This window comes from Pseudonaja textilis, chromosome 3 (assembly GCF_049901715.1).
Source record: "Pseudonaja textilis isolate UNSWEBS1 chromosome 3, rPseTex1.2, whole genome shotgun sequence".
NCBI lineage: Eukaryota > Metazoa > Chordata > Lepidosauria > Squamata > Elapidae > Pseudonaja > Pseudonaja textilis.
Window position 1 is genome coordinate 166,192,978 of NC_141992.1, and position 17,567 is coordinate 166,210,544.

At 35.7% G+C, this 17,567-nt stretch overlaps 1 protein-coding gene across 4 annotated transcripts in view; it reads left to right on the forward strand.

The window, feature by feature from the left end:
• Positions 1-17,567, forward strand: part of SULF1 (sulfatase 1) — a 115,288-nt gene that overhangs the window by 85,461 nt on the left and 12,260 nt on the right. For all 4 annotated transcript variants that reach the window (XM_087931348.1, XM_087931346.1, XM_087931345.1 and 1 more), the window contains 8 exons: positions 6,244-6,460; positions 7,323-7,614; positions 8,936-9,032; positions 9,794-9,888; positions 10,383-10,451; positions 11,522-11,694; positions 12,406-12,548; positions 13,279-13,402. In XM_087931348.1, coding sequence (XP_087787474.1) covers positions 6,244-6,460; positions 7,323-7,614; positions 8,936-9,032; positions 9,794-9,888; positions 10,383-10,451; positions 11,522-11,694; positions 12,406-12,548; positions 13,279-13,402 — 1,210 coding nt within the window. The remainder of the gene's footprint in view (positions 1-6,243; positions 6,461-7,322; positions 7,615-8,935; positions 9,033-9,793; positions 9,889-10,382; positions 10,452-11,521; positions 11,695-12,405; positions 12,549-13,278; positions 13,403-17,567) is intronic.

Sequence of the window (17,567 nt, forward strand, 5' to 3'; positions counted from 1 at the left end):
TTCTTCACTGCTTAACCAACACATATTTCATATACAAAGGACAAAGATACAAACAAATTGAAGGAGCCCCTATGGGATCACCACTGTCACCCGTCATTGCAAACCTGTTCATGGAAGAATTCGAATCCAGAGCCCTGGCCAATGCCATCCACAAACCCAAACTATGGCTAAGATACATCGATGACAAATTTGTGATTTGGTCCCATGAAAAAGAAAACCTAAACAATTTCCTAACACACCTAAACAGCACACACCCCAAAATCATGTTCACCATGGAAACAGAAACAAACAAACAACTACCATTCCTAGATGTACTAATCTACAAAAAAACAGATGGCACACTAGGACACAACATATACCAGAAGAAAACACACACTAACTGCTACCTCAACGCCCAATCCCACCACCACCCAGCACAGATAAACTCCGTGGCTAAAACACTAATTACTAGAACCAAACGCCTGGCAGACAAGACACACATTAAGACTGAACAATGCACCCTGACTAAAGTACTGACAGCCAATCTGAAACCACTATAAAAGCCTAACTCACAGACGAACACTATATAGAAGCCTGATGATGGCAGATGAGATTCTGTTGAAATGTCGCTACAACTTTAAAAGCACAGCTACTATGACGTGGGAAAATACCCGAACAAAGCCAAATGCCATACATGTAAGTACCCGCGAAAACTTAAGAAAAAAAATATATATATATATGGCATTCAGCTTTGTTCGGGTATTTTCCCACGTCGTTGTAGTTGTGCTTTTAAAGTTGTAGCAACGTTTCAGCAGAATCTCATCTGCGGATCTTTGGTTATTCGGGTTTTCTCCCGCGTAAGATTGGAAGTATCTAGGCAACGTTTCGATGAAGTTTCATTCATCATCTTCAGGCTTGTGTCTTCTGCTCTGTGCTTCTCAGAGTGAGAAGCACTTCATATATATATATACATACACACACACATACATATACATACATACATACATACATACATACATATGTACATGTATATGTATATTCACAAGTCAATCCTCTTCTCCTTGTAAAATCACACAATTGTAACATACTTACTTCTTCCAGTCACTTACTTTTAAAGGTAGTCCTTGAGGTATGATGGCATTGGGGGAAGCTAGTAAGAAGTTGCAAGTTCCACTTAGCTTATAAGGAGGCTGGCAGTTAAATAAATGACTGCTGCTGGTAAGGCACAATGCACAAGGGTGTGGAAATAGCAGGGGAACCATGGCATGCGTTAAGTAGGGCTTGGAGTGGCTGCTGCCAGATGGGGCAAAGGTGAGTGATGGTGTGTGAGGAATGAGGGGACATGGTGGAAGTGCAAAGGGGCTGAGTGCATTGGTGGGGAGGACTTAACCCAAACAACTTGCAGTCTTCCCTACTATTTTGCCCCATCACTTTGCTTACTTCCTTTACCAGCAAGGAAGGTTGCAAATTACGATAACATAGGTGGGTGCTTCAGCTGTCATAATTGCAAACTGGTTGCCAAGCACCCAGATCATAATCATAGCCACTTCTCATTCAGTACCTGAATGAGCTTTAAACAGTAATAATTTAATGGCTGTTACCAGGGACTACCTATGTATTCAATCTACTTTCATTCTTCTATTCATGTCTATTCATTCTTGACCAGCCTCTTTTACCTTAATGGGTCTAAGTCTACATGGAGGGAAGTAAACAGTGGGGTGCCACAAGGTTCAGTCTTAGGGCCAGTACTCTTCAATATCTTCATTAACGATTTAGATGAGGGAATAGAAGGAGAACTTACCAAATTTGCAGATGATACTAAGCTGGCAGGAATAGGTAATACCCAAGAAGATAGGCTCAAGATCCAGATGGATCTTGACAGACTAGAACACTGCGCCATATCTAACAAAATGAAATTCAATGTAGAGAAAAGTAAAGTCCTACACTTAGGCAAGAAAAACCAAAAGTACACATATAGACTGGGTGAAACCAGACTCAATAGCAGTAACTGTGAGAGGGATCTTGGAGTCTTAGTGGACAACCAGCTAAATATGAGCCAGCAGTGTGCAGCAGCCACCAAAAAAGCTAATGCAATCCTAAATTGTATTAACAGAGGGATATAATCAAGATCAAGGGAAGTACTAATGCCACTCTATAAAGCCTTAGTAAGACCACACCTAGAGTACAGCATCCAGTTTTGTTCACCACATTATTAAAAAGATGTTGAGACTCTAGAAAAAATACAGAGAAGAGCAACCAGGATGATTAGGGGACTGGAGGCTAAAACATACAACGAACAGTTGCAGGAACTGGGCTTGGCTTGTCTAGTAAAGAGAAGGACCAGGGGAGACATGATAGCAGTCTTCTGATATTTGAAAGGCTGCCACAGAGAGGAAGGGGTCCAGCTATTTTCTAAAGCGCCTGTAGTTCAGACAAGGAATAATGGATGGAAACTGAACAAGGAGAGATTTAACCTGGAAACAAGGAAAAACTTTCTGACAGTGAGAACAATCAACCAATGGAACAGCCTGCCCTCGGAAGTTGTGGGAGCGCCATTACTTGAGACTTTCAAGAAGAGATTGGACTGCCATTTGTCAGAAATGGTGTAGGGTCTCCCACTTGGGCAGCGGAGGGTTGGACTAGATGACCTATAAGGTCCCTTCCAACTCTGATTATCTGTTATATGTTATAGTGCAGACCAAGTTGAGGAAATTTAAGCCTTGCTGAATCCTATGAACATGTTCTTTACTCCGTGTTTCATTTTTTATGTCTTGGCAGTCAAACTTTCCAGCGTATTTAAAGCTTGAATTGTCAGCTGGCAATGTTTCCTTCCCTAACCTTCAGGCATGCCTATCATTGAGACATATTTTGTAGACGATGTAATTAATTTCCTTATTACATGAAAGACTTTTGTAGCTGTTTCAAGCTGTCACAGCATATTAAATAAACGGTGTTCACTTTTTAGACTTCAGTGGAACATTTATTGCACTTTAATGATGTTGAATACAAAGCTACATTAACACTCTTACAAAAAAGCAATAATGGGAGAGCATCATAATCTACCTCATGTGGTTTATTGCAAAACTTTCCAGAAATATGTTTGTCACCATTGGTTCTCTAATTTCTTCAACAGACAGAAAAGTTTTTTTTTCCAGATAGCTTAGTCTCTGAAAATAATTGTAGAAAAGAATGTAGCAGGAAGATGGAAGCATAAGGTCCGGGATTACTCTTAGAAAAGGCAGAAATATCAGAAAGCTACTATACATACAGTCAAGATAAACATGCCTATATATTCTTACATCTATAAGTTCCTAACAGACAGGAAGCAGCAGGTGAAGCTAGGCAAAATCACATTCTGATACCTCTACAATTAGCACAGGGGGGCCCCAAGGCTGTATGCTTTCTCGTCCTCTCCCTATATCAATGACTGCATCTCAAGCAACCCATCTGTTAAAATTCTGAAGTTTGCAGATGATAATACAGTGATCAGTCTCATGCGAGACAACAATGAATCTGCATACAGACAGGAGGTTATACAACTTGCCTCATACAACCGAAACAATCTGGAACTGAACACACTCAAAACCATAAAAATGGTAGTAGACTTTAGGAGAAACCCCTCCCATACTATCTCTTACAATACTAGAATCACAGAATACTTACAACACAGAATCAACAGTAGAGACCTTAAGATTTCTAGGTTCTATCATACCACAAGATCTAAAATGGACACCTAATATCAAAAATGTCATCAAAAAAGCACAACAATGAATGTTCTTTCTGCACCAACTCAGAAAGCTCAAACTGCCCAAGGAGCTGCTGATACAGTTCTACAAAGGAATTATTGAGTCTGTCATCTACATTTCTATGACTGTCTGGTTTGGTTCTGCAACCCAACAGGATAGACACAGACTTCAAAGAGTAATTAGGACTGCAGAAAAAACCATTACTACCACCCTGCCTTCAGTCAAGGACCTGTATACTGCACGAGAAGAAGGCTGTGAAAATATTTACAGACCCCCTCACATCCTGGACATAAACTGTTTCAACTCCTTCCCTCAAACAATGCTATAGAGCACTGCACACCAGAACAACTAGACACAAGGACAGTTTTTCCCGAATGCCATCACTCTGCTAAACAAATAATTCCCTCAACATTGTTCAACTACTGTATTTACAAAGTCTGCATTACTATTACTATTAAACTTCTCATCACTCCTTATCACCCATCCCCTCCCACTTGTGACTCTATGACTGTAACTTGTTGTTTGTATCCTTACGATTTATATTGACTGTTTCCTAGTCTGATTTGATTGCTTATTGTACCCTATGACTATTATTAAGTGTTGTATCTTATGATTCTTGACTCTTGATGAATGTATCTTTTCTTTTATGTACACTGAGATAATTTGCACCAAGACAAATTTCTTGTGTTTTCAATCTCACTTGGCCAATAGAGAATTCTATTGTATTCTATTCTTGTTTAGATTTCATGGTCAGAATTAAGCATTAGGTGTCTATGAGAAAATAAGTAGAAATCTTTTCTATTCTAATGATGATCTTGGGCAAAATGTGGTTATCTATTTATAATATAAGAATAATTTGCCTATTTCCAACTTCCTGGAGTTGTGAAAACAGCAATGATAAATAAATAAACTCAAATTTTAGCAAATAGCGCATGCTTTATCACTTTGGTACTGGAATTATCTTTCCTCACTTCTATATTCTCCTATTACAATGTAAATCTACCCAGTATTATTCCACATGATTGATATCGGAGTGTAAAAACATAAAGATGGGATTGCTTATTAATTACCTGTCTATTTTCTGAAAATTATATATATAGAATCCTAGCAGTTCAAGTAGTGGCTTCAATATTCAGTGAGATATCCTGTTTACTCAGGGTGCCGCCTCATCAAGGGTAAAGTCAACAAGTGAGTGTTTTATCTATTTAACTCAAGAACTGCTAAGCAACAGATTAGAAGCTATAAATTTCAGTTATTCTACTTCTTTGTTGGGCTAATTAACAGTGGTGGCAGGTGCACCATTCGAAGATCTGAAATACCAAGTTAGGGACAAATCCTTCAGGAGAAAATGTATCTTGTCACTAAGAGTTGACACTGACTTGATGGATCAATCTTTTTGCTAATGATGTAGCTTCCTGGTTATCATGAATGAATCACTTCTCATTGAATAGAGCTGTAAATTTATAAAATAAATTACTACTTTTCTACTAGAATTATTTTTCCACTAGTAGCTGTGCATATCTTTCTCAGAATAAAGGAACTTTGTATGCATCCCAAAACATTAAATTATGAGCAGAGTTCTGCCGACCTCTTTTGGTAACGGTAAGAAGTGCAGCCTCAACTTTTTCAAATCAAAGGCTTTCCTTAGTGCTGCCTCTTTTCTCCTGAAACAGGGTAGATTTGCATGGTGCAACGGTATCTGAGCTCTTGTGCCTTTTTCATTGGCTACAGACCCCAGGGATATGTACACGTCTCACTTTTGGAAACTTAGCAAGCATGGTTTCATTAATTGTTTAGAAATTTCATCCAACTCTGCCCAAAACAAAGCCAACAATAAAAATTAAGTTTAAAGGGACATGAAAATCATGCAAGTACTTTTTGAAATTGGCAAATTATAAATTCCCAACAGAATTCACCTGAAGGACTTATAGCTTGTTTGCATTTCATTTTAAAAATCTAATTTGCCTAAAAACATTTAAATTTGTATTTATATATTGCCACAGGAAGGGTGAGTATAGTCATTTAAAAACCAGAAGATAAATCAGAGTAAAAAGAATAAAAATCTATATTTTTAAAAGCTAGAAAATATAAAAGGCATATGAATTTAAAAAACAAAGTATATATAGAAACAAAAATCTAAAAGAAGCTTTGGATGAGGTGTAGGGGATCTTAAAATGTTAATACAATATGTGGAAGTTACAGAGCATCATGATATAATGAATTGGGTGCTCATTAAATCTAGTTTACAGCACTGGTCATCATCTGACTAATTTTGAGCGCTGCTGCACACAGCCTGCGAACCTGCTTGTTGCAGCAGGGTTGGTATTAGAGAGCAGCTGGGAGGTGAAGAATTGCCCTGTACATCCTGAATATTTATGCAGTAATAGTAAGATGAGGGTAGTATGAATGTCACTATAGTACATAGATTAATGTTTAACAAGGTGCAAAAAGAAATAAATGTTCTCTAGGATATTATTGCCATCTATGTTTCACTGGACTGTCTTTTCTTTCCCCACAGAAATGGCAGTGTATTGAAGACGCATCTGGAAAACTACGTATTCACAAATGCAAAGGGGCCAGTGACATCCTTGCTATTAGAAAAAGAACACGGAGTATACATTCCCAGGGATATAGCAGCCAAGAAAATGACTGTGATTGCGCGGAGGCTGATTATCAGACCAGCCGGGCACAAAGGAAAAATCAAAGAGGCTTCATGAGGACATCCAGTGTACAAAGTAGGTGATGATAGATTTGAAAAAGCCGGAGATCTTGATAGGCAGCAATGCTAAAGAATCATTTGTTCCTTATAGGTTGAAAAAAAAAAAAACCCTGCCACTGTATTCAGACTCAGTTGTTAGAATGGGAATCACATCTTTGAATTATCATCCTAAAAAATATTCAGGTGTTAATCTGGAAGAGCAAAGGTAAAATCTTACAAAGAATGTATTGGTTTTACATTGCAGAGCATTCAAAAATTAAATTTCCCACCTACAGAATTTGTGCAATTCATTTTACTAGCTCATTCTTCTCTCTGCATAAAGCAAGTTCAAGTACAGTATATTCCTTCAATACTAGTTATCTTTTAAAGACATAACTGAATTAAAATTGCCCATCCAGTCCAGCCATCTAGAGAAGGCCTGCAGAAAGTCCTGCCTCCTTGCAACATTGTACATTTGATATAGATGTTAGCTGTATGGTAGCTCCCACTTTGTGGAATATCTTTCTGATGGTTAAGGCACCCAATCTATTTTGCATTTCACTAACTAGTGAAAGCTGGTAGGGCCCTAACTGATTATGGGCAACCATTATAGGCATTTTTATATATCATTTTCATGTTGTATTTAAATGATTTTTGTTTTGTTGCTAGCCAGAGTCTGTCAAGATTACTAAGGATTATAATTATTTTAAAATAAATAATAATTTTAAAAATGTAGCAAACCATCTTTAGTAAAACTGTGCCCAAAATGCGAATTGGAAATAGCTATCACTATTTATATTGTTTATATGGATTGTATAGACGTTATCTAATGTCTTGGTTATCTTTCAAAGAGTGTGCATTTTATAGTTTCCTTTTGATGAGTCTGTGATCTTATGCAGAATACAAACCCCGGTTTGTCCATACTCGCCAAACTCGGTCCTTATCTGTGGAATTTGAAGGGGAAATATATAGTATAAATCTGGAAGAAGAAGAGGAGAAGGAGGAAGAAGAGGAGGAGGAGTTTCACATCCTTCAATCGAAAAGCATTGTTAAGCGGCATGGAAGTTACAGTGAAGAGGAAGAGGATGAAACAGAGGAAGGTCATCCTGAAGATGGTGATGGAATTAAAGCAATGCTTGCTGATGGAACTAACACAGTTGGCCAGCCAGATTCTGTCAGAGTTACTCATAAGTAGGAGTGCTTTACTTAATTGCTTTTCATTATTTATTCAGAATCCTCTACTATATGTGTTATCCCAGGTAGCAAAAGTAAACATAACCCAGGGCAGATTTCAGGGATAGAAAAGAGAAGATTTTAGTGGATACATTTTGAGCAAAAACAATGTCTGCTTTTCATTTGAGGATGAATATCAAATAGTAAACCCAAAGGGGCTTGGATTTATCTAGAACAACTACAGAAGATCTGAGACATGAAAGTTAGAGCAGCACATAAGGCCTTCTGCCAATTTCCCTGTGTGGCCATTCCCTCTTTTCTCAACTTCCCTAACTGAGCAGGAAGGTCTGAAATTATTTTTATCTGAACATGAGCACACTCTTCCTGAATTAGAATTCAAGATAAAACAGGTTTTTAATTGCATAGAGGATTTTATTCAAATTTGGACAAGATAGAGCATTAGAATTAGAATTAGATTAGAATTCTTTTATTGGCCAAGTGTGATTGGACACAAAAGGAATTTGTCTTGGTGCAAGTGCTCTCACTATACATAAAAGAAAAGATACCTTCATCAAGAGTCAAGAATCATAAGGTACAACACTTAACAATAGTCATAGGGTACAATAAGCAATGGAATCATACTAGGAAACAGTCAATATAAATCATAAAGATACAAGCAACAAAGTTACAGTCATAGAGTCATAAGTGGGAGGGGATGAGTGATAAGGAGTGATGAGAAGATTAACAGTAATAGTAGTGCAAACTTTGTAAATAGTTGGACAGTGTTGAGGGAATTATTTGTTTAGCAGAGTGATGGCGTTTGGGAAAAAACTCTCCTTGTGTCTAGTTGTTCTGGTGTGCAGTGCAGTGCGTTTTATACTTAATGCAGAATACTTGGGAACCAAGAAGACAAGAAAAGTACATTTGAGATAGGACTAGTTTATATAATGGAGAACAATATTTTGGGGAGCTTTTAAAGATAGGATAAATATTTGATGGAGGTAGAAGGAGAAAAATAACAATTTTAGGGATAGTTTTGTATCATTTAAGTCCTGGGAAATGCAGTAGATATATTTGAAAGCAAATACCTTTTCTTGAAATGTCTGTGTACTTAAGTGTTCATAAGCTCAGATTTAATGTTTAGATATACTGTCCTAAGACATTAGTATTGCTTTCTCTATAGAAAGCTTTTAGACCAAGCACTAACTACAGTTAACTGTTAAAGTAGTTGGAGTTATTTGCTTTTTTATTGCTGTGCAGAGTCCTAGAATTTGGGCTGGGCAAGTTATCTCAAACATATCACAATTTATTATTTTTTCTCTTTATTCTATCCTTACAGATGTTTTATTCTTTCAAATGATTCTATTCATTGTGAAAGGGAGCTATATCATTCAGCCAGAGCTTGGAAAGATCACAAAGCCTACATTGACAAGGAGGTTGGAAGGACTTTTTCTTAATTTAGAATTAGAACTGGTATTTTGAGACAGAATAATTATCAGAAAATATATATTGAATGAACATTTGGAATGATATTGGAATTGGGTATAAATTTCTGCATGTTTCTGCATATATACAATATATGTTCTTGGAGATAATGGTAAACTATTGTTCAGTGTTATGAGAGTAAGACTTATCTATGATTCTTTCTTTTCCAGTATCTCTTCTTGGATTGGTCCCCACTGTCATTCACTGTGATTTCTTATATAATACTAATCTGGACAAATTATGTAGTCCTTTTTATAACGATACAAACAAGACAGCTTCAGACAATGGGCCATGTTTCTGGGTTTGATTCCCTAAATCAGTCTTCCCCCACATGAAACTTTTAAACATATTGGGATTGTGTAACAACAACTCTGCTCACTTCAAAAAACTAATATAAGAAATGGAACATGAAAATCTAAACAAATAGACTGAAAAGTAGTCAATATCTTGTGGTAATCTAAATCACACTAAAGAACATTCTAAACACTCTATGGCCTTTGGAAAATAATTGCTTAGTGGCAGTTCACCACATCTGAAATTGCTATTGCAGTGGTGTGCTTGTAACATATGAATGATTTAAAGTATTAAAAAGCAATGATAATTTTATATACATTTAGCAATGATATGAAATAGTTTAATGGGAAGATTTATCATGGCCAATATAAGGATTGGGTATATAATATTGCTATTAAACCAGTCATTCTTTCTGCAGATTGAAGCTCTCCAGGATAAAATTAAAAATTTAAGAGAAGTAAGAGGACATCTTAAAAGACGAAAACCAGATGAATGTGACTGTAGCAAAAAAAGGTGTATAAAACTTTCTCAATAACTTACATATTATGATCTAACTTGGAAAGCATGATTAATTGTTCTCAAGTTGATTTTGTAACTATGACAGCATGTAAAAATTTTTATTGGATTTTGTTTCATTATATAATTTCATTATTTGATGGAATTCTACTTATATAGTTAAATTTCAGGAAGATTTTTGAAGTAAGTAATCCTAGAGGCATTTTTAAAACAAAATTTAGAACTATTTTGCTATAGTCCAGATCTTTTATATTATTAATATAAAAAAAGTTTGATATTGTTAATATAAAAAACTTTGACCAAAAAGTTTCTGGTCGAACTAAATGCTTCTGAAATCCAATAAAATTTTACCCCAGATCCATGCTTCTTTAAAAAAGGCCCACTGTATATAGAATCAGTGCTGGTCATAATCAGATTTTAAAATATCAGACATGTTTTTGCTTTTAATAGGCATTTTACAGAAAGTTTTTTATGTTATAATATTTTTATAGCTATTACCACAAAGAAAAGGGGGCAAAAGTTCAAGAAAAGCTTAAGACAAGTCATCTACATCCATTCAAGTGAGTCTTGTTAATTTCCAGCATATTACCTTTCCAGCATATATTCATGATACGTATCTTCCAATCATCTTGTCATTCTCATGCTACGGAAGTTTGTAAAAAAAAAATGTTTCACTTAATGATATGGGATTTGGAATAAGGAAATAGCTTTAAAGAATTCCTTGGTTACATTTCAATTTTTTTTATTGTATCTCGTGTTGATTGCTTAACTTTATGTTCATTTCACCGGAATTGTAATGTACCCAATTCTATGTACTTCAATTTTGTTCCATTTCCAAACATACATTGTTTTCAATCTACCTGGTTACAGTACATTTCCATTTATTTCTATTGGTGACTTAGAAACACATTAAAATGGACAAGGTTAAATATCATAACTGTGTAAAATACAATGAGCCTATAATTACGCCATCTTTCTAGGATTATAATCAAGCATCACTTGTCAGGGCAGATGTATGCAACTGACTATCAAAAGCATACATATGATCCCTAAGCTATGTCAATGGATGACCACATCTAGCAGTTTTATTTATATAATTTAACTTAAGTTAAAGAAAAGTGGAAGAGAATGGATCCCTAAGCTATCCCACCATGTAGAACTGTCTCCCCTCAGCAAACCAGCTGGAATCAGTTCTGGAGATAGGAAGAAAACCACCATTACATTGTGCCTCCTATTCCCTCCTAAGCCAGGAAAGAACAATAACATAGTTGATGATATTAAAGGTCATTGAGAGATAAAAGAGAGTCAGAAGGAAGATATTCCCTCCCCTGCCTGCAATAGGTGTATCAACAAGGGTTAATAAAGCAAATTAATGTCTCAAAACCTGATGCAATCCATATATTTTGCATAACAGTTCCCATGAGCACTAGTGAGCTTAGCCAATGTCGCTGATGATACTGTTCCAGAACTAGGGAAAATAATAGTACATAATGTTTCTAGACTATAAGCCAAATTGCAGTGGTCAGTTCATACGTGAAAAATGCACATGTACATAGACTTAGTTTATTGTACCCTCGATTATTAAAATATGCTGTTGTTTAACATCTATTAAATATTCCTGGATGATTAGGGAAGCTGCTCAAGAGGTGGATGGTAAACTTCAGTTCTTCAAAGAGAATCGGAGGAGAAAAAAAGAAAGGAAAGGGAAAAAGCGCCAGAAGAAAGGAGATGAATGCAGCCTTCCTGGACTCACTTGCTTTACTCATGACAACAATCACTGGCAGACTGCACCATTCTGGAACTGTGAGAACCACTTCCAGTAGATGCATGCTCATGGGAATAAGAATTGATATGAGCTTTTAGGGAGTTGGAGGGCATATTTATTCTGGATCTCATATGGAGAGGAGAGGAAAAGACAATGAGCTCATTAAAAATGGGTATGTTAATTCAAACTAGAATTATATTTAGAGCTGAACTAACTAGATTTAATTTACAGATTTCTGAGTGAAAACAGTTTCAAAGTAAATGAAACCAGAGATCTTGCGTGACTCATGAGTGGTATAAAGGTTTGCCTGATTAAATAGATGGTGGTGGACAAAAGGGACAGCAACGTATGTGACAGTACTAGGAAACCTAGGAGTGTCCATTATCTATTTCGTGATGTATCTGGAGGAGGTCTCATAGGCAAACAGGGCCAACCCATTGCTCAGAGCTTGAACTCATCCAGTTGTGGACTGTCTCGGCTCTGGTTTGAAGAACTCCCAGGAGAGAAAGTTCTCCTGATAGTGATTCAAATTCCATCTGCTCACCATCAGGAGGTTGTTTTTCTAACATTACAAGGTGGGTTTTTGTGCACTTGTAAGAGCTATATCTGTACCTTGTACAAGCATTGTCCACTAATATGCAATATTGTTGCATGAAGCTTGTGATATGCTCATGGAACTATCAATGGATTGTCCTTGCTCAAGTGAAATGAATACATGTATGTTTACATTTATTTTCCCCCTATAACAGTGGGATCATTCTGTGCTTGTACAAGCTCCAACAACAACACTTACTGGTGTTTGCGAACAGTAAACGAAACACACAACTTCCTCTTCTGTGAATTTGCTACAGGATTTTTGGAGTATTTTGATATGAATTCTGATCCCTATCAGGTAAACGTATGTTAAAAATATATGTTAAAACCCAATTATGGGACACTACTTTAGCTAAGCCACTATTAATACATTTGAATTATATCCCATTTTATGTCTTGATAAAACTCAAAATAATGTAAGCTGGTCTCTCCAAACACATCCAAGTTTTGATCCAAGCATACAGTCATGTATACTTTGCAGCTCTCATAGTGCATTGCTTAGCACTGAGAAAAGATTACAGGTAGTACTTGACTTACAACCAGTTGCTTAATGACTATTCAAAGTTATGACAGACCACCCTGGGGTACTTATAACCCAGTCCCAAAGTTTTGAAAGCTGCCCACCTCCCCCCAATCACATAGTTGTATGTTAGGTGTGCTGCATTTGCAGCTTTTTGCTTCTATGGTCACATCATTGCGTTTTATGATGATTTTGCCAAAAACTTGCATTTATTTCCAGTTTTTGGCAAAAGCAGCCCCTTGGTTCATGTAACAATCACTGCAAAAAACATTGGATTGGTCATGTGGGTGACCAGATTTATGACCATTACAACTTATGACCATCAGAGGCAGTAAATCAAGAGTTATTTGTAGATCCTTGCATATGTGTTCCAAAGGGGTTAATACAACTACAAAAGAAATGTGACAAGCAGTTATAACTTGCTGAAAGTCCATGTACGTAAGCATAATCATTTTAAGTTCACACCTTTTGCAGATGCAGGCATTCATTTCTTTCTTTCTATGCCCAGCTAACAAATTCAGTACATACAGTAGAAAGAGGCATTTTGAACCAGCTACATCTTCAGCTAATGGAGCTACGAAGTTGTCAAGGTTATAAGCAGTGCAATCCAAGACCTAAGGGACTTGACACAGGTAATAACCCATGATTTAAAAACTGGAACATTGTGTTTTGTTTCCCCTAATTATTCCAAGGAGCAGCTAAGTTGTCTGTGAAACCTCTTGCTGTGTAATAGTTCAAGGATCAAAATATGGTTCCTGACAACGACTTTTAGATAAGGACTTAAAAGCTCAAGAAAATAATGCACTTCACTGAACATATGAATAATACATAATATCAAAATAATTGTTTTATTTTTATTTACATTCCACCTTTATTGTTTTTATAAATAACCCAAGGTGACAAACCAATCTAATATTTCTTTCTTCTATTTTCCCCACAACAACTACCCTGTGAGGTGGGTTGGACTGAGGGACAGTGATTGACTCAATCATCAAAGGAGCAGAAAAACCTGCAATTTCCTTATTTACCTATATATTTGCTCTACATATTTCTAACAGACTGTAATTTTTTTTCAATGTAAGCTACAATAGATTTAAGAAATCATCTCTACCTTATACAATAATTACCCATTATCAATAATTAGGCTAAATTATTTTCTCCAAAAGTTCATTGGAAATTGTGAGTAAGAATATGATGAAATAAAATAAGAGTATGATAAAATACAGCTGTCATATGTTTTTTATTATACAAATAACCATTAAAATGGTTGTATTATGAGACCTTAATATGTGTCCCTTAATGTTAGTTTGATGTTGCATATCCTCTGTATTGTCATTTAAAATATTCTCTTTAGCTGATTTTAGAGCTTTCTGGTGATTAGGGTTCTAGTCTAATCTACTGGAGATGGTCAAAGCCTGAAACTTGCCTCTTTTTACACATCTTAGAGCAATAATAGCAACCTGAACTTGCCAATAGGAGAGAGGAATTTGAATTGGCATCAGCCTTGCACAAAACCATCAACTCCTATTCCAGAAGTGCACAGCTGAACCAGCTCTTACTTCCTCCCAAAGGGGAAAGATGTCCATTCTTTTATCATCTGTAATATAATTAGAAATTAAGGGTTTGTTCCTTGGAGATTTATCTCCCAATTTTTATGGTTTCATTTTATTTACCAATAAACCTTTCCCTTTTCTTGTAACTTAATCATCTTTTTGTCCTATTTTAGTTATTTCAGAACATACCTTACTCAGGTATCTTTGTTGGACTGCTTCTTTACTTGATTATAACCCCATAAAATTATTATTAGGAATTAGATGCTGTGCATGGAAAGCTACATTATGAATGATTTTACCAAATCTAAACACTAACAAAAGTTACTCTTGTATTTTCCTATATCAGGAAGTAAAGATGGAGGAAGCTATGATCCACACAGGTATCCACACTTTATTATTCTCCTCAGCAGCTTCTTTCCAAATAATTGCATGACCTGGTCCATTTCAACTAACGCCTCTACTTTGCCTGCTGCACATCACATAGCTTTTGCTGCATGCAAGCACTAATGCTGTTCATGAAACCACTGTTTACATTTTTACATTACATTTAATATATTTACATCAAAATTTCATTTTTCTTTTATTCCACGTTAGAATTCACTCTCATCCTCATTTAAGCAGAGGAAGGGAGAGAAGGTATAGTGCAGAAAAAATTGGTTTATTCACCAATCCACCCCATCTGTCTTTCCATCTAAAATATCTACATATCACTCTCTGTGGGCATCAGGCATTTCCATGTGTTTAGGCAAACCTGGAATAAAGAATACTTTCTTGCACTGTTATAATGTACTGTAGGTCATGATGCCCCAAAGAAGGTGTGGTTAAATATGTGTACCTTTGCACAGCAAAGCAAAATCAATTGAGCTTACATTGTATGTAGATGTTCATATATTTGATGAATACTTGTTCACTTTTTCTCTTATAGAACTTGATGTTTTATAAAAACTGATGTCAGATTGCAAGATGGAGACCTGGTCCATAAGACACTTTTTCACATTTCCCAAATAAAATGCAAAAAATGTTATGTAATTCTGCACCAGTAAGACTGGTGTTATAAAGCTGTTGAATTAAGCCAATGTGGACTGGATCAGCACCTAGATGCTATGAGATAATAATTATTAAATCAATTTTCAAAGAAGAGTAACTCCTATGATTATTGGATTGTTTTGCAGAACTTCAGTAAGAGATTGGGCTTTGTTACACATTTAGAGTCAAATAGAAAATAATTATTTATATTGTTTCACTTTTGAGATTTACAACCCTCCTTCTGCTTAGTTTCTCAAGGATTGTTACTCTTTCAAACTGCTTCAAGTTGCCTCTGCTTACTGTGGTATTGGTGGCAACAATTACCAGTCTTTGCACACTTCAAATTGATGGCTCAGTAATTACCTTCACTAAAGATTAGATTGCCTCAGGCTAAGCCAGAGGTGGTTAAAGGCCAGTATTAGCCTTCAACCTGCATTCAGATCAAATTAAGCCACACTTTTAATAAAGAAGAAACTAAAATAAGCAATTGTTTATTCACCAAAGCTTCTATTATCATATTTTTATATTTCTATAAAAACAGTAAGTCAACTTGGTCAATTGGTCATGAATTGGGAGGTGAATGATAGAAAGGTTTAAACTGTCTTGAGTAAGACAGGAAATGTTGAAAACAAAGGGACTGGCATTAAGCTATTTAAATGTTGTAGAATTAGCACTGAAGATTAGTTGGGACTTGAGAGGGTTGTTTGTCTGGTGAATTCAACCTGGTTGCAACACAGAAACAAAGCTTTTTCTGCTCTCTGCAGAAAAGTTACCTCTTTCCTTTTCTACATGGTTTGTCTCACCTTGTCCTTCCTTCTCTTTCCATGTGCAGTTACACTTTCCAGTCATCCCATCTCCATTCCCTTGTTGAGATTTCTTTTGGAAAAAGGAAGGAGTCTGTGTGGTCATCTGTGTGAAAATTCTGCGCCATCCCCTTCTTTTGCCCTCAATTGTTCCCAGCATTAGGCTAATTCTTGATCCATCTGGAAGACACTAAGTTTGGAAACATTACTCTGATATGGCTGAAATTTCCCATATTGTCCTATACTGTTTTAATATTGTTTTTCACCTTCATTTTTAAAAATTTAATTCATTTTTAATTCTTTTGAATATTTGTTTTCGTACCAAGTCCTTTCCTGGAGTAACTTCTGAGGTCCTTCTTCTGAATTGCACCCTCCCTCTTTCTGTAAAAAATTGCTGTTTAATTGATACCACTAATACCAAAGACATTGTAACTCATGTTGCTAATGATTAAATCATTAGCACACAAACCTCCCTCCAACTGCCTCTACCATTCTATTAAAAAACATTCTTCTCTATATTTCTTAAGAATATAAAATCTAAGATCATTATCTAGCTGAGTACTTTTATCAACAGACCTTCTTCTGTTGCTTCTCCTTAGACATTGCATACAGTGGCAAAGATTAAGATTACTGATTTACCTAAAAATTACAGTTGTTGCATATTATTCAATGTCAAGAAACCTATACTTTAATTCCAACCATTTCTGCTTCTCTTTCCAATTCCCCAAATATTTGGACATCTTGAGTCTTCATTGTATAAGATTTGTTTCCTTTTTGATCGGAAAGGTATTTGTCCACAGATTTTGAGATTCTTGAAGCATGCTAAGGCCTTCCTTGGTGACTCCACTGTTGCTGTTTAGTCTATATGTGCATCCATATTTGCAGTTAGTGTCTATAATAAGTCCTCATCAGCCTCTAGTTTAGTGATGTTATTTCTATGAGCACCCCAATGAATCCAGTGATATTGCTAATACCTATAAGGATATTTATGAGTTAAATGCATTTATTTTTCCATTTGTTGTTACAATCTAAAAAAAAATCTATATAACATACTCTTTACCACTCCCAACTACGGACTGGAGATGAAAACTTATGGAAAACAAAGTCAACTGGGCAACATGGATAGATCTTGGAAGCATCTTTTTTAAATTTGTTTTTTATTTTTATATATTTTTTAAAAAATTGTTATTGGTTTTTAATACAAACATAGACAAACAAAACATAAAAACATCAAGCCATCTTCCATATATATACATACAGTGTGTCGGCTGGTTTACAAATTGTTTTGTGCTTCCATTTCGTAGTCTTCAATTAGTTACATTGTATATATTCTCATATTTTCAATCAAATATTAAATACATTAATATCATTGTTAATCAATCATTTGACTATACTTTTATTCATTCATGTTTTAC